Source organism: Microtus pennsylvanicus, chromosome 10 (genome assembly GCF_037038515.1).
Source record: "Microtus pennsylvanicus isolate mMicPen1 chromosome 10, mMicPen1.hap1, whole genome shotgun sequence".
Classification (NCBI taxonomy): Eukaryota; Metazoa; Chordata; class Mammalia; order Rodentia; family Cricetidae; genus Microtus; species Microtus pennsylvanicus.
In genome coordinates, this window is record NC_134588.1 from 14,561,707 (window position 1) to 14,584,689 (window position 22,983).

Consider the following 22,983-nt stretch of genomic DNA (forward strand, 5'->3'; position numbering starts at 1 on the left):
CACAGTGAGCAGCTCACAAGCTACACAGTGAGTTCCTGGCTGGCACTGAACATGAGACCCCCATGTCCAAAACAAACAGAACAAAATAGCCAGGCTCAACTCAAGGAAGAGTTCTAAGGAGAGGGTGGCCTTTTCCAGGAAGCTGTATGGTGCCCAGAACTAACACACACACTCTTGGTTTTTCAGCACAGGGTGTCTCTATGTAGTCCTGACTGTCCTGGTACTTGCTATGTAGACCAGGCTGGGCTCCAACTCAGAGACCCGCTTGCCTCTGTCTGCTGGAATGAAAGCAGGAGGCTGCCCAGGCCTGACTACCCAGGGCTCCTACAAACCAGTACATGGGGGTTTGGGAGCAGATGACAGGAACGGTGGGAATGTAGGCTGCACTCCAGGGAGAGGAAGCGTGGAGGCACACAAACACAGCCCCCAGGTCTGTGTGTGGACGCGTCCCTTGCTCTGGGAAGGGTCTGCTCTCACAGATAAGTTCCTGTGGGGCTTCGACTCTGCCGCAGGCAGCTCTGCTTCAGGGCAACAGCAGAGAGCAGAGTCGATGCCCTGGAGTGTCGTGAGCTGAGCCGGAAGCTTGGGACAAGCTGGTTCCTCTCTGTACAGTGAGGGTCCAGGCCAGGTCATCTGTTTTCTTTTGTGTGTGTGTGGGGGGGCTCTCCTGTAGCCCAGGCTGGCCTTATGTAGCAAAGGATGACCTGAACTCCTGATCTTTCTGCCGCACCTCCCATGTGCTGGATTGAAGGTACTGACCACCATGCCCGGGTTTATGTGGTGCTGGGGGTGAGATCCTGGGCTTTGTGGTAGCACTCACTTGATGCCCAGCCTTGAGGAGCCAGGGCAGCTGGTCCTCACAGTGTTTCTCCCTAACATCTTGCTCTCCTGGGAGCCTGAGTCAGACAGCTGTCAACCTGGCCTAGGACATATGTTCTCCCTGGGTGAGATGCCCTCCTCCCCTCTCTGCTCAACCTCAGCATGGAGTTGTGGAACCTCAGTTTAGGGAGATGAATACTCGCTGAATGGACCACACTGAGCTAGGAAGTCAGGACCCATCAGGGCCCCTGACCATAACTGACTCAGGATCTGCTCTGCCTGAGTTTATCTTGGTGTTTCATAGCTCAGCATCTGCCCCCTTTTTCAGGGTAGCGCAGCCTGGGCGGAGCAGCTGCTGGGTACCTGTCCACACTAACACGACCCCCTTTGTTCTGTCCATGACCTAGCCTCCTATGGATGGAAGACAAGGAGCAGCTGCTGGGTACCTGTCCACACCAACACCCCCTTTGTTCTGTCCACGACCTAGCCTCCTGTGGATGGAAGACAAGGAGCAGCTGCTGGGTACCTGTCCACACCAACACCCCCTTTGTTCTGTCCACGACCTAGCCTCCTATGGATGGAAGACAAGGAGCAGCTGCTGGGTACCTGTCCACACCAACACCCCCTTTGTTCTGTCCACACCTAGCCTCCTATGGATGGAAGACAAGGAGCAGCTGCTGGGTACCTGTCCACACCAACACCCCCTTTGTTCTGTCCACGACCTAGCCTCCTGTGGATGGAAGACAAGGAGCAGCTGCTGGGTACCTGTCCACACCAACACCCCCTTTGTTCTGTCCACGACCTAGCCTCCTGTGGATGTGGAAGGCAAGGAGCAGCTGCTGGGTACCTGTTCTGTCCACGACCTAGCCTCCTGTGGATGGAAGACAAGGAACAGCTGCTGGGTACCTGTCCACACCAACACCCCCTTTGTTCTGTCCACGACCTAGCCTCCTGTGGATGGAAGACAAGGAGCAGCTGCTGGGTACCTGTCCACACCAACACGCCCTTTGTTCTGTCCACGACCTAGCCTCCTGTGGATGGAAGACAAGGAGCAGCTGCTGGGTACCTGTCCACACCAACACCCCCTTTGTTCTGTCCACGACCTAGCCTCCTGTGGATGTGGAAGGCAAGGAGCAGCTGCTGGGTACCTGTCCACACCTAGCCTCCTGTGGATGGAAGACAAGGAGCAGCTGCTGGGTACCTGTCCACACCTAGCCTCCTGTGGATGGAGACAAGGAGCAGCTGCTGGGTACCTGTCCACACCTAGCCTCCTGTGGATGTGGAAGACAATTCACTTTTCCCGTGGCTTGTCTTGCTTTTGTCGCTTATGTCTGGCGTTTTCTTTAGTGTACAGCACAGGTGGGTGAGCCCATGTTCTGCCCTCTAGGCACAACTGAAGGGCCTAGAAAAGGTCCTTTCTCTAGGCAAAGGAGTGAGGGAGCTGGAAAATGTCTCCACTTTCCCAGAAGCCTTGCTACCTTGTGTGGTTGTAGCGAGCTGCGTGGTGTCAAACCTGATGGAGATGTATAATCAACTCCTATGGCTAAAGGCCTGACCTATGCTATGATCACGCAGTGATCATCAGCTGCTTGCATATGCGTGAACCTATGGGCAGTGCCCACCTGGCAGTTTGGGGTTGGCAGCCCATGCCTACTTAAGGGCTGGGAGAGGTTTGCCCGAGGAGAGAGGTCAAGGAGGAGAGAGAGGTCAGAGAGAGAGGAAAAGTGAGAAAGTGAATAAAGGTCCTGAAATAAACTGCAGTGAGAAGAGCTCCGGTGGTCGCGTCATCCTTGCGGGACGAGGGTGGCTGCGACATGTGGTGTGGTGTCTTGGCCCAGCAGAAGCCTGCCAAATGATCTGGACAGCCACGCTGTTCACAGAACACCGCACCTAAGAGGGCTGGGGACAGCAGGATGAGGCACGCATGTGGCCTTTCAGACGACAGCACTGGACTCTGTCGGGATGATTGACCCTATGCCTGTGGGCAGTAAGCAGTGGAGATTCAAGTCCCAAGATGTTACAAAATCCCTGGAGTGACACTGGCCTTCCAAGGTGGACTAGGTAGAACCAATGAGGGCTTTATTATTTTTATTTAGAGACAGTGTTGCTATACAGCCTGTGATGGCCTTGAACACTGAGGCTGGGGTTACAGGGATGTCCCATTACGACCAATACCTTTTAAGAAAGCTTCGTGCGTTGTCTCTCTGCACTCATGTGTAGGAGTGCAGGAGCACACGTGCAGGTCAGAGGACAACCTCACATGTAGATCCTGGCCACCCACCTCGAGACACGCCAGGTGGATGGGGCTGCGAGCCTCAGGAGATACTGCATGAGTGCTGGTATCACAGACGTGTGCCCATGGCTGGTTTTGTGGGTTCTGCCCATGCTTGGGAGGCACTGCCCACGGAGCTACCTCCCAGCCACCAGCGGGAGTCTGGGCTTTAGCAACATCTCCACTCCCAACCTCTCGTACCCACACTGACACAAATTCCCAAAACAGTACCAGTGCTCCCATTCACTCCATCTGGTTACTATTAACAGTGGCTCTGACTCAACGATCCAGCCAGGACCATGCATGCTCAGAAAACAGCTCATAAAACATGAATGTTCTCATCGTTTTATTTGAATGGGTCATGTCTACAGATCGTGTTCAGTGTACAGACTACTCACAGTTCAGGGTAGTGCTTCTAACACAAGCCATATACAATGGGGATTCACTGAATATAGTGTACCTCATACAAAAATAAATTACAGTTTCAAAGCTACTGCAGAGCTTACCATGTAGAAAAGTAAACACAAAATAGTTGGTGAGAGTTCTCATAACCATCTACTGTATCCAGATGTGAAAACCAGGAGAGCAAAGGGCTCCATAAAAAGACACACACACACATACACACTCACATACACACGCATACACTCTCTCACACACAGACTCTCTCTCACACAAACACTCACATACATACAGACTCACACACACACACAACACAGACTCTCTCAAACACATACACACTCACATACATACACACTCACAACATAACACAGACTCTCTCTCTCACACACACACTCCTCTGATAAGAAGAAATCCTGAGAATTAGCAGGTATCACCCCCCACAATGCAATGAGAGGAAGGACTGCAGCCCCACCAGCAAGTCTCCAGCAAGAACTCTGAACCACAGCAGCATTCAGCTCATGACAAGTTACCCCAGCGCAAACCGAGCTCCCCTATCCTGGCAGCACAGGGATGTTTCAAAAAAGTCCATCCTGACTGCCCACAAACTCAGGTGTTTTCTTTTTCAGTAAAAGGTACAAATGATCTATAAACATGCATTCTTTATTACACACGTGTATCCGAGTTCAGTCAACTCCATGGCCAAGAGATGGATTAACAGGAACGCACAGAGACTCTCGCGGCTGAGACCTGGTCTCACCTTGCAGCTTCACGGACAAGCAGTACTCCACTGCTCTCAGAGCCGGGGAGCAGCACTTGCGGCGGTTCCCAACCTTCCTAATGCTGTGACCCTTCCTGTTACAGTGACCCCAGCTACAAAATTATTTAGTTGCTACTTCATAACTGTAAGTTTGCTACTGTTATGAATCACAATGTCAGTATCTGATATGTAGGATATCGGATATGTGGCCCCCAAAGGGGTGGTGACCCACAGGTTGAGAAGCACTGGCTTGGAGCTTGGTTATAAACAAGCTTTAGTGGGCACAGCTATGCTCCCGGGCACTGGCCCTGGTGGTGCTGGGCAGCAGCAGCACAGTGGTGAACTGTTTGTGGTCTCTCCAGCTCTGGATCAGGGGGGGAGTGAGACAAGGGCCTCAGGCCTTGGTCTGCCTGCAGCTCACAGAGATCCACCCACCTCTGCCTGCAGCTCACAGAGATCCACCCGCCTCTGCCTGCAGCTCACAGAGATCCACCCGCCTCTGCCTGCTGAGTGCTGGGGTTATAGGCAGGTGCTGCCACTCTCAGTCCAAGGTCCTGGTTTTGGTCCCTAGCAACTCAAAACCCAAAACCAACCAACCAAAACCTTGTCAGTACAACATACGCTAGGTCTGGCGGTTCATGACTGAAATTCCTGTACTTGGAAAGTGAGACAGGAGAACTCCTGTGAGTTCAAGACCACCCTGGGCTACACACCAAGACTCTGTCTCCAAACAGCAGAACAAAGTAAAACAACAAATGAGTAAATGATACTTGCTAAATGAGAAGACAAGGATTTTGTTCCTTAAAACCCTTGCTTAGAAAATAGCCAAGTTGCTGGGTGGCGGTGGAGCATGCCCTTAATCCCAGCATTTGGGAGGCTGAGGCAGGCAGATCTCTGAGTTCCAGACTAGCCTGGTCTATGGAGGGGGTTCAGACAGCCAGAGCTACACAGAGAAACCCTGTCTGAAAAAAAAACATAAAACAAAAAACACCCAAAGCATAAAACAAACAAAAAACTCCAAGTTTTTCACCAGTTGAGTGACTACACAATCTTGCAAATGACAACAAGACTTCCTGGGACTCAGTTAAGAGAAGAGAGGTCCAAGTTTTAGCCAGAAATGGGAGGAAGAGCAAGCAGTAGATCCTAGAAACAGCGCAGAGGTCTCATCCGCAGACACACCCAGGGCGCCTGAGCCTGTGCAAAGAAGTGCCACCACAGCAGGACACGGAAAGAACGTTTCCACAAGAATTTTTCTCAAAGCAATGTAAGATGCTAAGGAGTCTGCTCCTGGCTCTGTCCAGCAGCCTCCTGAGGATCAGGAGAGACAGCCGGGAGTGCCGCCCGTGTGGAGAGGGCTGCTGGTCTCCAGATCATTTACATATTCACATGGACAGACAGACTCCTTTCCAGAGCTGAGGTGGAGTCTAGGACTGCTGACTCTAATTTCACATCTTACTGACCCCAGGCACTTTGTCTGGCTGCTCCCTGGGCACAGAAGGGCAGCTCTGGGCACTAGCTCCAGTGTGACATAAAGGTACAGCACTGGCAACTGCCCCTTCCTACCCAGCTGTCACCTCCGCCTCACTCTACCCATTCTTGACAGCTTCACATACTCCCACCTACCACTTCCAGGTGCCCCCGGGTCTGTCGCGATAGACCGCTGCCCTTTCTGAGGGGCAGAACACCCTCTGACAAGTCTGACGTGTGTCTGATCTGTCAGGGCAAATGCATCACTCAAGCGTTAGTTCTAACTTAAGACTCGACACTAGGACAGAGGATTTCTTTTCACTGGAGATCCAAGTGACCCCTAACAAAGTCCCTAGCAATACTCTGCAAGAATTCAGGTACCTGGAGACACAGATGTTATGGGGTACTTTCAGCTACTCTGTCTTGAAAGGACAGTGCTCGATCCTACACAGGATGAGACACGTAGGACTTCTAAGCCACCAAGCCTTAGCCATTGTGTGGTTAGCAGCACAGCAGACTATGTAGGCCGCCCAGGACCCAGCCCAGTGTCCTGGAGCAAGCCCCGGGTTCTAGGTCCCACACTGTGAGGAATGTCTTAATACTGAGGACTGGCAAAACACTGCCAGGGAAATGCACGAGCCGCCTACTAGCTAAGGGGAGCCAGCCAGCGAGAAGGGCAGTTCTGTCTCCTTTCGCAAAAGTGCTTTCTAACTGTCCAGCTCCCCTCAAAACTGTAAGGCCGAATCCCCAAGCTTCCCAGTTAGATACTAGCATCTGCCTGAACACACAATATGCAATGGGGAAGCCAGGGTAGTCCAGATCACAGCATCTGAACCACAGAGCTGGATGTTCTCTTAGCTGAGAAGAATGAGTGCTCAACCATACACACATCACATGACGGGCAGAAACCAGATAACATCGGTGCTTGGTGAGAGGGCAACACCAGTGGCTTCCCCAGTCCCCACGGCAGCTGAGGTGCTCATCTTCCAGCCCACACATCTGAGCTACTTTAGTGTCATTCTCTGTGCTGGCTCAGGTCCATATCCATACACTTTTCCACGGTGAGCACGTACCACTTCAACACCACAACTTCTTTGGGTACAGAGAGTATGGAATTCTAGAGAACTTTAAAGCAGATACAAAACCCTAATGTGGGCTGCCTTCATTCACCACACTGTGCAGAGCTTTCTAGTGGATTCTTCAAGAACCCGGTCCCTCTCGCCACCATTCCCCATGTCTGCCCGGTGTTTCCCTTTTCTTTTCACTCAGCATTCGCGGGAAGGAACCGGAGGCTGCGTCTAAACAGGTCCTGGTTTGGAGCGCTGCTGCGCTGACCTTCACAGCTGTAAGGGAATGTAATGGGGTTGCATTCCCACTGGCTCAGCATGGACAGCACAGGCCGCAGGCGGAGGACTCAGGTCTCTGACCAGATACCTGCTCCCTGCCCTGCTGCAAAGTTACAGACAGGAGTGATGCGGATCCTTCCTCTAGGAAAGGGGTCTGGGGAGCACAAGGCTGGAGACGATCACTCGGTAGTTCCTAAGAGCAGTAAGACAGTAACTGCTCAGGCCACAGAGTGTGGCTGACATAAAACCTCCATCTCTCAGCGTCCCTAGAGTCCTGCGACTGTGAGAGCTGGCCTGGGATCCACCTACAGTGTTTCCATCTCTTTCTCCAGCAGGCTTTCGGGTCAGGTGCGCTCACCCTGACATCACAGGAAATGGCAGTGAAAGGGCTCTGGACAGCAAGCCTTGCCAAAGGCTGCTATAAACAGTTGGGACCGCTAGGTGGAGCCACGAGTTTGCCGGGAACTAATGAATTTCGATGATGGGGGATTGGAAGAGGAGGTTATCTTCAGTTATGTGGGGTAGACTTCCAGTCGGACGGAAAATGTAGCTACTTTCTTCATGGAGCTGAAGTCAAATCCAGGTAGAAGGTTTTCTCCAAGTAAAGGACTCACTGGGCTGGATCCAGGGCTGACGGGGTAGCGTGGGGGCATTCCAGATCCAGCGGGAGCAGCAGCCCTCAGAGCTCAGTGGTCAGTAAGCACTTCTGCTTCAAGGCTGGGTCTTCAGCCAGAGGAGCCGAGCTGCAAGGAAGGGAGAGACATAGTGAAGGCTCCTGGCTCCTGACTACAGCCTAAAATATATTTAACCCTTTCTTCACCAGCCAAGCTTATCGTGGATAGTACGAACAGTGCTGTGCTGAGCACAAGAGCAGCACATTTTGCTTCTGTCTGAACTTGGCTTAGCTTATCCTCTGCAGAGAGGGGACGTTCCATAGCCCCCGGGACCCATGTTCACATGCCTGTCTAGTAAAAGCTGTGAGGGTTCTCACCTTGGGGACGCCGTACCCTACTTCATACTGCACTGTGTCATATGTAGTAACGAGAGCAGGCCACAGTCGTAAGAGTAAAGAAGAAAGGATAAACAACAACCTGTTAGTAGATCTCAAGTCTACTAACATTTTCTTCACAAAGAAATCCCAGTAAATTTTTTTGAAAATTATCAATATGCAAGAAAAAATACTATGTTAAACAATATTCAAAGACCTATATACTTTCAATCAAATTCAATTAGGACCTTACAAAAACTAACATTGTTATTTTAAATATAATCAACATTTCTTATTTCTCTCCTACCAGAAAAAGCTGCAGATGAGTAGTAATTTCCTCACCTGGTCACAGCATCCACCAAGAACGGTGCTGGGGGGGAGATGAGTGAGAATCCGTCTTTAGTACCACACCCTTCGGTCCCGGCCACAGACGGTCCACACCCTGTGAGCCTGTTGGAGACGGCAGCACTCTGCAGTAGGAGACGCACGCGTCAGCACTGAGGCAACAGCACTCACTCCCCAGCAGCCTCCCATTAGCCTCACTGACCGGGCAGCAAAGAGGAGGGCCTGATGCTCCTGGCTGTTTACCCACTGAGTCATCTTGCCAGCCCCCAAGCTGCTTATTTATTTTAATATGTGTAAGGATGCTTTACTTGCATGCATGTCTGTGTACCACACATGTGCCTGGTGTCTGTGGAGTCAGATCCCCTGGAACTGGAGTTACAGATAGTTATGAGCTAGCTGCCATCAGGGTGCTGGGAACCGAACCTAGGCCCTCTGCAAAAAAAGTAAGCACTCTTAACCACTGAGTCATCTCTCCAGCCCCTTTCACCTCAGATTTTTATTTATCTGTCTGAATCATTTAGCATTTACAGAAAAGTTGAGCCACAAATCTGAAGCTGTTAAATTAACAGAGCTTTGATAATGACCCCAACATTTGTAGGAAAAACAAGAAAGTGAGATTCCTTTAAGCTTCTGAGACTGTAACCAAAAGAATTGAATAGTATGGACTTACTGGAATAATCCACCGGGGTGTGATCATGGATGACGAAGACACCTAAAACAAATTTCACAGCCACTTACTTTTAGGGAAGACTGACTTATATTTCCTACTGTGAAATGACCGCAGGGTGCAGTTTCCATGGAGACTCCTGAGCTGACATAACTTTTAGCCCCAGGCTTAGGACTTTGAGAATCTTTGAGAATCTCCATAACAGGAAAGATTATAAGTTAAGAACACTACTGCTACTGTTAATTCATTTATTACATTTTTTTAAAAGACAGGGTTTCTTTGTGTAGTCTTAGTTGTCTTGGAATGGGCTCTGTAGACCAGGCTGGCACTGAACTCAGAGATCCGCCTGCCTCTGCCTCCTGAGTGCTGGGATTAAAGGTGTGCACTGCCACTAACCTGGCTCATTTATTATTCTTAAAAATCTTTTAAATTATATTTATTTATTTGTGTGTGTGTGAGAGTGTGCACACATAAACACAAACACACACACATAGAATAGTAGCTGCCAGCAGACACGGGGGCATTAGAAGGATGTATGGTCTCCACTCTTGCTGACTTCCAGGTACTGGAGTTAAGTTAGCACAGGAGCACCTGAACATGGCTCAAGTGTAAATGAGTGGAGGATTAAGACAGCGTTGTGGTGTGGGAAGTCCTTCTGTATATGTGTTGCTTTTATTGGTTAATGAATAAAAAAGCTGCTTTGGCCTGTGATAGGGCAGAATAGAGCTAAGCAGGAAAACTAAACTGAATATGCTAGGAGAAAGAAGGCAGAATCAGAGAGACACCATGTAGCCACCAGAGGAGAAAGACAGGAGCTGCCAGCCAGAACCTTGCCTGTAGGTGATGAGCCTCATGGTAAAATCTAAAATAATGGAAATGGGTTAATTTAAGGTGTAAGAGCTAGCCAATAAGAAGCCAAAGCTAACAGGCCAAGCAGTGTTGTAATTAATGTAGTTTCTAAGTGGTTATTTCAGGTCTGGGTGGCCGGGAAACAAACAAAACAGTGCTGGAGGCACAAGGTCCAGAGATTAGTAGCATCACTATCAAGACCCTAACAGTTCTAACCTACGCTTACCCAGGTCCAGAGATCTAGGTGCACAACTGCTCACCAAGGGGATGGTGATTTTTGCTGTGGGCTTAGTCTGATATTACTGACTTTGTAAGTGGAGAGAGGAGCAGAATAATCAGGAATATACAAAGAGCAGCAGGGAGAGGGTGACAATCCTTTAAGTTTGATTCCATTTGGAACAGCTGTGACTGTAGTCATTCATACAGAGAGTGAGCCCATTGTTTGTTTTATATTATCAATATTTTAATTTTGGTTATATTTTCACACTGGTGCTTAAGACCACGCAGTGACCAAATCTAATCACTATGTTTTTTAAACAAACAAACAAACAAACAAACCTGTTAAGGCCAGTTGAGGTTCTGGTCCTCAAAGGTTACGGGCTTTGGGAGGAGGAAGTGGCATTTCAATTGTATTTTAATAAATAAAGACTGCCTGAAGATCTGAGAGTAAAATAGTAAACTGGTCTGTAAATTATGGAAAGACAGGAGCAAGGGCCTTGCTAGACCGGCTTTGCTTAGAAGCATGGAGGCTATTTCTCCTCTGTGTAGAATGAATAGTCTACCCAGTGGGGTGGACAAATTCAAACTGATGTCTAAACTATAGCACTTGAAGTGACTATGGAAGAGAACCAGCTAAAACAGGAAAACACTGACGTAGATGGGTACTTTGTCTATTTGGTTAATAAAAAAACTGCCTTGGCTTTTGATAGGGCAGAAAATTAGGTGGGTGGAGTAGACAGAACAGAATGCTGGGAAGAAGGGAAGTGAGGTCAGATGCCATGGAATCAGCCGCCAGGTCAGATATGCTGAATCTTTCCCGGTAAACCACCACCTTGTAGTGCTACACACATTAGTAGAAATGGGTTAATCAAGATGTGAGAGTTAGCCAGTAAGAGGCTAGAACTAATGGGCCAAGCAGTGTTCAAAAGAATACAGTTTCCATGTTATTATTTCGGGGCATAAGCTAGCCAGGTGGCCGGGAGCCGGGCGGCAGGAACGGAGCCCCGCTCATCTCTACAAAACACTACTAGAGGTTCTTTACACAAGAGGAACCCTAAATGGTATCACAATATTGGGGGTGATAGCCAATTTAACTCATCTAATTGAAACTGAGACAAACTCATTAGACAAAATTAGAAAGTCAGACAAGGGTAAGTGAGATAGCTCGTGGCATAAAGGCACTCTCGCATGGGCCTGACCACCTGCGGTAGATACCTACCTGGGACACACATGATAACTCCAACAAGTTGTTCTCTGACCTCACCTCACAGTGGTGCTGCATGTGCACCCACAGCACACAAACACACGATACATAAACAAGTGCCAAAAATGTCAAAGTCAGACAATTCAGGCGTGGTGGAGACTCACACCTGTAATCGCAACACTAGGAGGTGAAAGCAGGAACTTTCTAGTTCCTAGGTTACTCCTAGGTCAGCCTAGGCTACAGGGATTGAACCCAGGGCAAACACTGCATCGACTCTATCCTGATCCCTGGAAAGGCCCAAGAGCAGGAGCTGTAATCTAGACAAAACATTAAATAAGAACCTTACTCTCAAGGCAAGCTTGAGTGTATTGCTGACTTAGTCAGCATCTATTTTGGTCTGTTTAATTAATTTATTTATGTGCGTGTCCCAGTGACTTTTTGTATTCATGTGTGCAGAAGCCTGGAGTCTAGGAGGAAGTAGTAGATCCTCCTGCCTCTGTGTGGGCCACTCTGTCACACTACGGTTGTGGTTTTGGGTAGCTCACCTACCCACTAGACAAAGAACAAACATACTGTAAGTTTTGTCAATTATGCTCTTAGGAATTATGTCTCTCTGGGCTTCAGGTTATTTTTGGCATTAATTTTGGAGGCTATCTCTTGTCTCTTTCAAGATTTATTATGGTTCAAGATCAGATTTGGGATTATTTCTTCTCCTTCGGTAACGTCTTATTTATTGATATAAGCTGGTAGTCTATATCACCAAATATCACAAGGGAGCATGTTTAGAAATGCAAATTCTGGGGTCTTCCCAAGATATATCTATATATAATTTGAAATTGAAATGAGGCCCAACAATCTGTTCAGTACACCTTCTGGCTAATTCTGACACACACACACACACTCAAGTTTGTCCACTAATGATTTACACAACCAACAGAAAGTGCCATCTGTGCCCCCTGACTCCTGAGAGGCATCTGATCCCCACAAGCAGCTCTTGCTTACAATAACTAGCACTGAAGTAGTTCTGTCTGTCTTTACACTTCAGTCTAGCTGAGGAAATGAACTGTGTCTTATCTGCTCATGGCAATGGTACTGAGGACGCTGCCTTCCAGGTAGACAGGGCTGAGATTTTCAATACTACTCATTAATTATGCCCCACTTTTTTGTAAAACTATAAAATAAAATAAATAAACATGTCCTTATAGTTTTAACATATGTTTTAGACGGGCTTTTGCTATAGCCCTGGCTAGCCTGGAACTTGCTCTGTGGATCAGCTGGCCTTGGGTTTGCAGCAACTTTCCTCAATGCTGGGGTTATAAGCATAAACCACCAAGCCCAGATTATTATCTTCACTCTTTTTTTTGGTTTTTCGAGACAGGGTTTCTCTGTGGTTTTGGAGCCTGTCCTGGAACTAGCTCTTGTAGACCAGGCTGGTCTCGAACTCACAGAGATCCGCCTGCCTCTGCCTCCCGAGTGCTGGGATTAAAGGCGTGCGCCACCACCGCCCGGCTTATTATCTTCACTCTTGAATTTTTTTTTTATTTTTATTTTATGTGTCTGAGTGCTTTGCCTATATGCATATGAGGGCATTACAAGTGTTCAGTGAACGCTGAGATCAGAAAAGGGCAATGGATCCTTGGGAACCTGAGTTAACTGGTGTTGTGAGCCACTCCATGGGTGCTAGGAACAGAACCCAGGTCCTCTGCAAGAGCAGTAAGAGCTCTCGACCACAGAGCTCCTTGTCTTAACTCTGCAAGCTGGTGCAGGACCCAAGTTTTCTCTCATGTTATTTAATGAGGCGTTGAATTATGAATGGGTTCATGGTGACATGTGCTTTCCACAGGGTGAAATGCTATTCAAAGCAGAACCTGAGGAAAGCAAGGCAAAGCTAAAGGGGCAAATCCAAGCTCTTTGTGCTTGTATGGGTGTGCACACACCCCACTGCACACGTGCTGGTCTTAGGTGCTAGTCTGTCTGTCTGAGGGTTTCCTGTGCTTTGCTGTGAACATCTGGCTACCAGGTCTGAGAGTTTCTGGAAATTCTATTTCTGCCTTGTTTCATGTGCACTACTGTGTCCAGCTTTATCTGAGTTTTGGGGATCCCAATTGAGGTCCTCATGATTATGCAGCAAGTGTCTTACCCAGTGAGCCATTTTCTCAGTCCCATAACTCTTATTAAATGAAAAGTTTTACTAAATTATTAAATTAGAAAAGAAATGGAACCTACAGGAACATTTTCAAAACAAGTCTGCCTTGCTGTTTTGAGGCATATTTACCTGAGGTGTGACTGTGTGGTCCATCAAATTCTCAGTTAGAGAAAGAAGTAAGGCATCCAATTCATCTGTTGCATCCTGCAGAAGACAAGGCAAGAATCCATGAACAATCCGGCATTGCACCTCACTTTCCCACAGTCTCTGAATTTCTAACAGTGACTTGGGCCCAGCTAGTGTGGACCTTCTAAACAGAAAAGGACATTTGGAAATGAGCTACCAATGATTCCACTTTGAGGAGGAGAATCTATACTATAATCAGACCCAGGAAAAGAAGTGCTCTGTAAATACTCACGTAGCTACTCCATTTACATAGAAAAACCTGGAAGAGTTAAGTCAGCAACTGGTTTGTGGTCGGCTAACAGGTTTGGATAGGACAGTCATGGTGTCCCAGCTGAATTCTTCGAAGATGAGAAGGGAAAGAACATTCGAGTGGTGGTGGTGTTCAATATGGAAGGGCAGAGAGCCAATGCCCAGGCAGTAGAAGAATGTGATCAAGAAGGAAGGTTAAGTGTTCCAACGGCAGGACTGGTTGGCAAGAGAGAGCTCAAGGGAAGCTATATTTTTGGTATGGTTTGGGGCATCTACTAAACAAACTGGTGTTTACCAAAGTGCTATTTGTTCAATTCTAGATGAAGCTATTGGCTATAATTGCACAATCTTTGCATAAATTAAACAATTATTTTTTAAGTTGATAAAAAGTATAAATATATGTATTTGGTTTTGGTTTAAAAAAGATTAAAAAAATCTTTTTTTTTTTTTTTGAGACAGGGTTTCTCTGTGGTTTTTGGAGCCTGTCCTGGAACTAGCTCTGTAGACCAGGCTGGTCTCAAACTCACAGAGATCCGCCTGCCTCTGCTTCCCGAGTGCTGGGATTAAAGGTGTGTGCCACCACAGCCCAGCATATTAAAAAATCTTAACAGATATGGCCAAACTGGAAGGCCCAGCTCACTGTGGGTGGTGCCAACCCTGGCTGGTGGTCCTGGGTTCTGTAGAAAGCAGCACTCCTCCATGGCTTCTGCGTCAGTTCCTGCCCCAACTGCCCTCAGTGATGGATTATGATGTGGAAATGTAAGCTAAATCCTCCCCAAGGTGCTTTTGATCATACTGTTTTATCACAGCAATATAAACCCAGACTAAAATAAGCCCTAACTGAAATATACTATATATAAATATTAACTATGTACTATCTTTGCATACTAGGGTTAAGGGTGATTTATAGTTTTCCCTTTTGTGAAGTATCTGGTAAATTTCTACAACTAATATACGTTATGCAACAAAAATGGCGAAATTGCTTGTGTTAAATTAGAAAGTCTGGGTTTCTGTGAGTTCTGCACTGGTTAGGGTGCAGACACATAAGAGTGGAACTGGACTGAGCTGGTGGTCCTGTAATACAACCAGTGAGACGCACCTGTTGTTAGCCACATTTTATAATCAGTTCCTGTTATTCTTTTGGTCTCTGGTCCCTTTAAGGGACAAGCCACGCCCACTCCCAGCAACCTCTGCCCCCTGCCCCCTCTTCTCTTCTCTTCTCTTCTCTTCTCTTCTCTTCTCTTCTCTTCTCTTCTCTTCTCTTCTCTTCTCTTCTCTTCTCTCTCTCTCTGTCCCCTCTTGGCATGCTCACACGTGTCTGTCTCTCTCTCTCTCCCTCTCTCCTCTAAGCAATAAAGGTTCAGTTCTGATTCATACTATGTGTCTGTCATATGCCCCTACCCACGTGCCTGCTCGCCGCCATTGGAACTCGCCGCCACTCGGGTGCTGGACTCTGGAGCCAAGGCCCGGCACCCGCCCGCCCTGCTGGGGATCTGCCGGGGCTAGCGGGTGCTCTGCGAGCCCGCTGGAGGCACGCCAGGATATTTTAAAATCATAAAAGTTCCTATTACTTGCCATCTGCTGTTTGAGACATTAGGAATACAGCAATGAACAGAACAGGTTACCCAGGAATGTTGGTGCACTGCTATGATCCTAGCCTGGGCAAAGGGAAGCAGAGGACTGAGCACCAAGGCCAACCTGGCCTACACAGCAAGGTTGTGATTCAACAAAACAAAACAGGAATCAGCCCACTCACACAGCTTATGTTTTCCTAGGAAAATCATACAGTGAATTTCAGCAAAATCACAGGTGTGCTGGACACCGTCTAACGTGTCCACTTGAAGAGAACAGTGTGTCTTAGAGACGAAAAAAGTGAAGGCAAGGCCAGCACCCAAGACTGTCTCAAAATAAAGCCCCCAGCAGCACAGACACGGGAGAGAAGCGTCTAGTAACTCTTCGGGAATAGGTAGGCAGGGCAGCCCCAGGGTCTTCCGTAGGGAGAAGGCTCCTCCCACCTCAAGCCCAAGGGCCACTGAGAAATGGCCAGATGTCCCTGGTCACATGAGAGGTTAAACTCACTACTGTCTCTTGAAAATGAAAAGCAATCTTCTTACCTTGAGTGCAGACCCACTGTCTGCAGCTGTGGCGTGCGTTGGAGTGGGAGACTCTCTGCTCGGGGGCACATCCTCATTTATAGTGCTGGGAGGAAACAGAATCAGATCAGAGAGGATGTGCACACAGCTGGCACTGCTGCAGAACCCTTCGGGAGGGTTAATAAGGCCATGGAGAGGAGTAAGACAGGGCAGTCGGAGGAAAACCTTCAGATTTGTTATCCGAGTCAGAGTCCTTTGCTGCTAGATCTAAACAGCTCACTAGCTTGCTTCCTTCCCCAAACCACACTAAATGAGGAAACATTTGTCTTTAGTACACAAACACACACGCACGGCACGCGTGCGCGCACACACATGCACACCAATTCATAGTATCTCAAACTACTAAGGGTTGTCAGTGTAGTTTAAAACCTTCAGAAAATTCAGAATGATACACTTTAGAAAAGGATAGTTATAGCTTCAAATCCAGAGAAACTATGTAAAAAAATGGGAAGTGAGGAAGTTCTACAGACTGACTTTATTCCCCTTCTTTTTCTGTTATCTTTTTTCAGACAGGGTCTCATCACTTTCTCTGGCTGTCTGGAACTCACTATGTAGGCCAGCTAGCGTTGAACTAACAGTTTTTGCCTCCCAAGTGCTGGGACTAAAGATGTAAAATACATGAATGAAAAAGCTAAGTTGATCACAAATCTGATACATAGCCAAGACAGAGGAGCAGAGTGAGGAACCAGTGGAACCATGGTGAGGGTACAGGATGGAGAGCTGTCGTATAAGGGAGAAGCAACATCCAGGATGCTCCAGATACCCTAACAGACGAGAGGATGTGGAATATCTGTACTCTGCAGACCTAGCAGTGGTGATATTTTGTTTGTGTTTTAGCAAATATAGCTTGCCTGAAGATCAGAGCGCAGAGCTACTAGAGGCCAGGCAGTGGTGGCACACACCTTTAATCGGAACTTGGAAAAAAGAGGCAGACAGATCTCTGTTACTTCAAGGCCACCCTGGGCTATGCAAAATTGATCCAGTCTAAAAGAGAAACAGAGCTCACAAAGGTGATCCCAACACGTGGGATGACACGCCTTTGTCCCAGCACTAGGGAGGGGGAGATGGGTGATATAAAGTAGGAGGAAGCAGGAGCTCAGTGCAGCCTGAGGACACAGTCTGAGGATGCAGGCTGAAGTGCACTGAGGACAGATCGCCCTTTTGGTCTAAAGGGTCATCCTAGTGGCTGGCTGCACTGCTTCTCTGATCTCTCAGATATCAGTGGGTGAAAACTGAGAGATCAGAGAAGCAGTGCTTCTCAGACTCTCCAGGAAGGCAACCTGCGGAGCTCGCAGTGCTGCCCACTGGGAAGCAGAGGAGAGGTCTCCCAGCCACCAGCACATGCGCCAGCCTAGCCCTCCAGCTAAGCAGTCCTTATAACTGCTGTGTGGGGAAGACCAATGCAAAGTAAGAATGGACAGCCATGGTAGACTTGCAGGATGGCAGTAAGTGAAGAAACAAAAGTTCAGAAATAGAGAAACACAAAACTGGATGACACATGTATTTTATCTTACTGGTGCAAAGCCTAAAAACCATGCACACCAATATACGGTTGGTAATAACCTGGACATAATAGAGGTACTACAGAACCCATGTAAAGTGATGGGTGTGGTCATACAAGTTCCTGTACGTACCTCTAACACTGTAGTTGGCAGAGACAGGAGGATCACTTGGGTTTGATGGTGTTAGTACAGCACCAGACTCTGACAGCCTGTCTCCCAGGGAGCAGAAAGGGCTAGAGCAGGACACTGCATCACAGCCTCTTGCAGGCGGAATTACAGGCTTGCTCTCATTCTGCTTTAATCTGCCCATGAATTCCTAGAAAATGATGCAAGGAACAAGTGCACTTTGTCTAACTCAGAACTCACAGAACACTGAGTTGAACAAAAAGATGTCCCTAGGAAACGCTGTAAGCCACCTGCTGCTCAGGGCAAACAAACAAATAAAAACCCAACAAAACAACCAAAAAACCTAACAAAAACAAACAAACAAACAAATAAGCCACCACCCAAACATCAACAAAACCAGTACAATGGAAACACAAGGGTTGAGAGACGAAGTCACAGAGCAAGAAATTCTGGGATGGAAAAAACCCCCCAAACCGTTGGGAGCCCACACGAAATGGAGGCATTTAGAAAACGATGCATGGCCAAGGGAGGACATGGGTCTCCTGCTAAGAGCAGACTGGAGCTCGGGTCCCGAGCAAGTGAGGCAGCACCACCACCAAGCCTGGCCCTGCAGTCATCTACATTCTGCAAACCATCCTAACACACTGCCAAGCAGAAAGACTTTTCAAGAGCATTTTCCTCTATTAAAAAATTTTATTATTGCCAGGTGTTGGTGGTACACGTCTTTAATCCCAGCACTTGGGAGGAAAAGACAGGTGGATCTCTGTGAGTTCAAGGCCAGCCTGGTCTACAAGAGTTAGTTCCAGGACAGCCAGGGCTGTCACACAGAGAAACCCTGTCTTGAAAAACAAAGAAACAAAACAAAACAAAACAAGCCCAGGAACATTTTATTCTATTAGTTTACATTTTGAACCTATATATCTGTATAGGCACTGTGGTGCCAAGGCACAGGCGCGTGTGAGGAGGGTAGAGGACAATGTGTGGGAGTCAGTTCTCTCCTCCTACCACATGGGCCCAGAGATTAAACTCAGGTTGTCAGGCTTGGCAACAAGCGCCTTCTGCCCACTGTGTCATCTCCCTGGCCCCTAAAGATTTACTAATTTTTATTTTATGTGTATTAGTATTTTGCCTGTATATATGTACAAACATCATATATGTGTCTGATGCTCACACAGGCCAGAAGAGAGTGCTGGGTCTCTTGAAAGTACAGTTTTTGGTTCTGGTCATATGACATCTCTGTCAAATCACTACTGAGTTCTATACTAGGGCAGCAGGCATCAGAGGCTGCAGCTCATAAAGGAGTCTCCAAATGTCACTTTGAACAGGCTCCAGCTATCATATAATCACACAGCAAAAACAACCAAGAAAGCCTAAGGGAGAGAAGACTCTGCTGCCGAGAATTACATCATCAAGATCAAAATGTCCACGTTCCAAATTCACCAGAGTGTGGCTCATCCACAAGGAAGACTGGAGCAGACGCTTCCCCCAGAAAGCAGAGACAACTGCACTTACTGGGCAAAGGGTGCAACTGGGTCAAATCCCTCAGAAAGCAAGAACTACAGGAGATTAGGACACCAACAACAGGCAGAGGAAGGGCTCTATGGATGATTTACAGTTAGAAAGTAGGACTTTTTAATGAAAAATCTGCCACAGGATTTCAACAGCAGATTTAGTAAGGTTCGCAGAAGAATCAGTGAGCTTAAAGAGATCTTAAGGAGCTGTTGGCCAGGACTATCTCGCCAGAGGCTAGGAGAGATCCTCATCTGGCCTTACAGAGGTCCTTTTCTACATGAACTTTCTCAGTTTTGATGACAAAGGGCTCAGCCCAGCTTACAAGCATTTGACATCTCTGGGAAGGAACACACTCTTGCCCCTGGTGAGATGGAGAGATCCCATGTCCCTCCAACAGCAGCCACCAGCCCTCCTGCTAACCCTTGGGAGAGAATAGGCTTGTATTTTTCCTCAGACTGCCATGACGCCAATATGGGTTCTGGTAAGAGATGTGCACCTGACCATGGATCAGCCTGCTTCTATCACAGAGAATAACCCAGGATGGGTAATGTATATACTCCCCATTCTTGCTCTCATTGCCCCCCCCCAACAAGATGATTTATTTAGGGAAGAAGTTATAGCCTTTGACTATTCATTTTTTGAAAAGGTTTAGCATAATATAAAAAGGCTATTTGATCCCTTCTGGATGTTCACATATGCATTAACTAACAGGGTGGTATTGTTAATCCTTATTCTCTTTAAATATCTCCTGTAGCAGATCCGACATCAGCGGACAGCAACTAAGGTGACTCTTCAGGTGTTAATGGCTCTTGGGCATCCTTTTTGTAGTCCTCTGCAGGAGGTTATAAATGCCAGGTTATCTGTAATTCAAAAAGCTACTGCCTAGTCCCCCCACCCTGGCAGGTCTCCAGGAATGAATGCTCTTTGAGGGCTGGCAGTCAATGACAGGTAAGAGCTTGGTCAGCAGGCCCACCAAAGACAGGCACAGTCCAGTTGCTGAGCCCGCCTCAGGTGGGGTCAACAAGGCCTAAGCAAAGAACTCTGGCTCCCACTGAACACCCATGTAACAAAATAAAGGGTGGAAATGTAGGAAGTTAAGGCCTACTGGGCTGAGAGGGGCCAACCTGGAGCTCTCAGAGGTCCTGATCGTGCCTAGCCAATGAGGGGTAACTACACGAAGTCAATGGATTAGAGCGTCACCAAGAAAGAGGATATTGCTGCTCTAAACACTGGTATACCAAACAGAGCGACGCCCAAGTTCATAAAAGAAACACTACTACACACTGATACCCATACAGTGACAGTGGGTGACTTCAATCCCCCATTCTTATCAATAGACAGGTCAAACAGACAAAAGACTAAACAGAGGGGGCTGGAGAGATGGCTCAGCAGTTAAGAGCATTGCCTGTTCTTCCAAAGGTCCTGAGTTCAATTCCCAGAAACCACATGGTGGCTCACAACCATCTGTAGTGAGGTCTGGTGCCCTCTTCTGGCCTGCAGGAATACATGTAGACAAAATATTGTATACATAATAAATAAAATGTATAGATGTATACTATATATATGACTAAACAGAGAAATGCTGGAGTTAAATAACAACGGAATTCAAAATGGACCTTGCAGATGTTTACAGAACATTTCACACAAACAAAAGAATACACCTTCTTCTCAACAGCTCATGGACCTTTCTCCAGAACTGACCACATACTTGGACAAAAAGCAAGTCTTAACAAGCAGAAGAAAACTGAAGCCCTTTGCTTCCTATCTTACAACCACAGATTACAGTTGGGTATCAACAACAGAAAACAGGAAGTGTATAAACTCATGGAAACTGAACTCACGATCGAATGAAAAACAGGTTAAGACAGAAAACAACTTTTAGAATGGAATGAAAATGAAAACATAACATACCCAAACCGATTGGATACAATAAAGGGAGTTTTAAGGCATGTTCACAGCATTAAGTGCCTACATAAAAAACTGGTGAGATCTTATATAATAACTTAATGGCATACCTGAAAGTTCTAGAACAAAAAGAACAAATAACACCCCCAAAGAGTAGACACAGTGGGCAAGAAATAATCAAACCCAGGGCCAAAATCAGTGAAATAGAAAACAAACAGCCAAAAAATTTACAAAGAATAATGAAATGAGTTGGTTCTTTGACAAAATCAGAGAGACTTAATTAACCCTTAGCCCAATAAACCAAAGATACACAGAAAAGATCCAAATTAATAAAATTAGAGATGAAAGGGTGTAGTAATATGAGCGGCGGCAGGGTTGCGTCCCCAAACACCCCAGCCGCTTGCCCTGCCCGGCTAGCTTATGCCCCGAAATAATTACACAGACACTGTATTCTTTTAAACACTGCTCTGGCTCATTTCTAATAATCTATGTAGCGCCCCTAGGTGCGCTTACCGGGAAGATTCTAGCCTAAGTCCATCCTGGGTCGGAGCTGGGGCATGGTGTGCGTCTTCCCTGGAGCAGGTAGCATGGCGTCTCTCTGAAGGCGTCTGCTCCGGAGAGCAGAGCTGTGGAGTCTGACCTCACTTCCTCTTCCTCCCAGCCTTCCCTTCTGTTTACTCCACCCACCTAAGGGTGGGCCTATCAAATGGGCCTAGCAGTTTCTTTATTGCTTAAACAATGAAATCAACAGATTGATATATGACACTCCCACATCACTTCCCCTTTTTCTGTTTAAACAAAAAAAAGGAAGGCTTTAACATTAACATAGCAAAATTACATATAACAGTTATCAAGTAAAAGTTACATCAGAAACATTTATACATATAACAAAATTGACCTTAAAATCCATACCAATGCAAATTATTCATACCTATATCATTTCCCCCTTTAAATGTAAAAGAACGTTTATAAACCATATTTGGGAACATGGGCGCAGTTTTTCTCTCCAAACTGCTTCCTGCTGAATGGGGGCGTCGTTAATTAGGTCTTTCTTGGTATAACCTGTGTGCTAGTTTCATCTCAGTTGGCAGTTGAGCAAAGCAATTTTCTGAAGATGTTCACAGCAACCCTTCAGGAGGACGTGGTCCATCATACCAAATCGGAATAGAAGAAATCCATAGAGTCTCATCCTCTGTGAAAACAAAAGAAGACTCTCTCCAAAGCATCATATCCTTAGACCCAAATTCTGAAATCGTAATACCCTTATATCCATTCTGGTTTAGCTTGGCAGCCCACGTAATGAAATGTCTCTCTGTACTTAGCTCCTTCACAGTCAAAAATTTTAAAGAAAACACAATAATACAAAGAATCCAGACTCTCTGTGAATTTTTCATCTTTACGCGGCTTATTTTTACTCTATCACTTTACTTGATTCTGTCTCTTTAAAGACTTTACCTTTTTTTTTTTTTAAACCATTAACTTTATTCTCTATATTCTTTTTCTTCTCTCTCCCAAGCCTACGTATATTCATCCAACAGTGTGACTCATTCAGTGGTCTGAATCTGTCCTATTGTGAATCTGCAATTTTTTACTATCCAGGAGCACTTTTGATTTGCGCCTTTAAATCACTAGGCGCTTAAGAATCTAAGCTGTGACATTCCTAGGTTAACTTTTTGCTTTTTGAGCGTGTATCTTTGACCTGGAATAATTCTGTAGACCAGGCTGTCTTTGAACTCTCAGAGATTCGCCTGTCTCTGCCTCCCAGGCATTGGGATTAAAGGCGTACACTACTACACCTTGAACTCACAGAGATCTGTTTGTCTCTGCCTTCTAGGCACTGGGATTAAAGGCGTGTGCTACCACACCTTGAAG

At 46.8% G+C, this 22,983-nt stretch overlaps 1 protein-coding gene across 3 annotated transcripts in view; it reads right to left on the bottom strand.

The window, feature by feature from the left end:
* Positions 1-3,420: 3,420 nt before the first annotated feature.
* Epb41l5 (erythrocyte membrane protein band 4.1 like 5) overlaps positions 3,421-22,983 on the bottom strand; it is a 115,013-nt gene continuing 95,450 nt past the window's right edge. For all 3 annotated transcript variants that reach the window (XM_075987721.1, XM_075987723.1, XM_075987724.1), the window contains 5 exons: positions 16,028-16,112; positions 13,608-13,682; positions 9,064-9,105; positions 8,391-8,518; positions 3,421-7,803 (listed from right to left, as the gene is read on the bottom strand). In XM_075987721.1, coding sequence (XP_075843836.1) covers positions 7,740-7,803; positions 8,391-8,518; positions 9,064-9,105; positions 13,608-13,682; positions 16,028-16,112 — 394 coding nt within the window. In that variant the 3' untranslated portion in view covers positions 3,421-7,739. The remainder of the gene's footprint in view (positions 7,804-8,390; positions 8,519-9,063; positions 9,106-13,607; positions 13,683-16,027; positions 16,113-22,983) is intronic.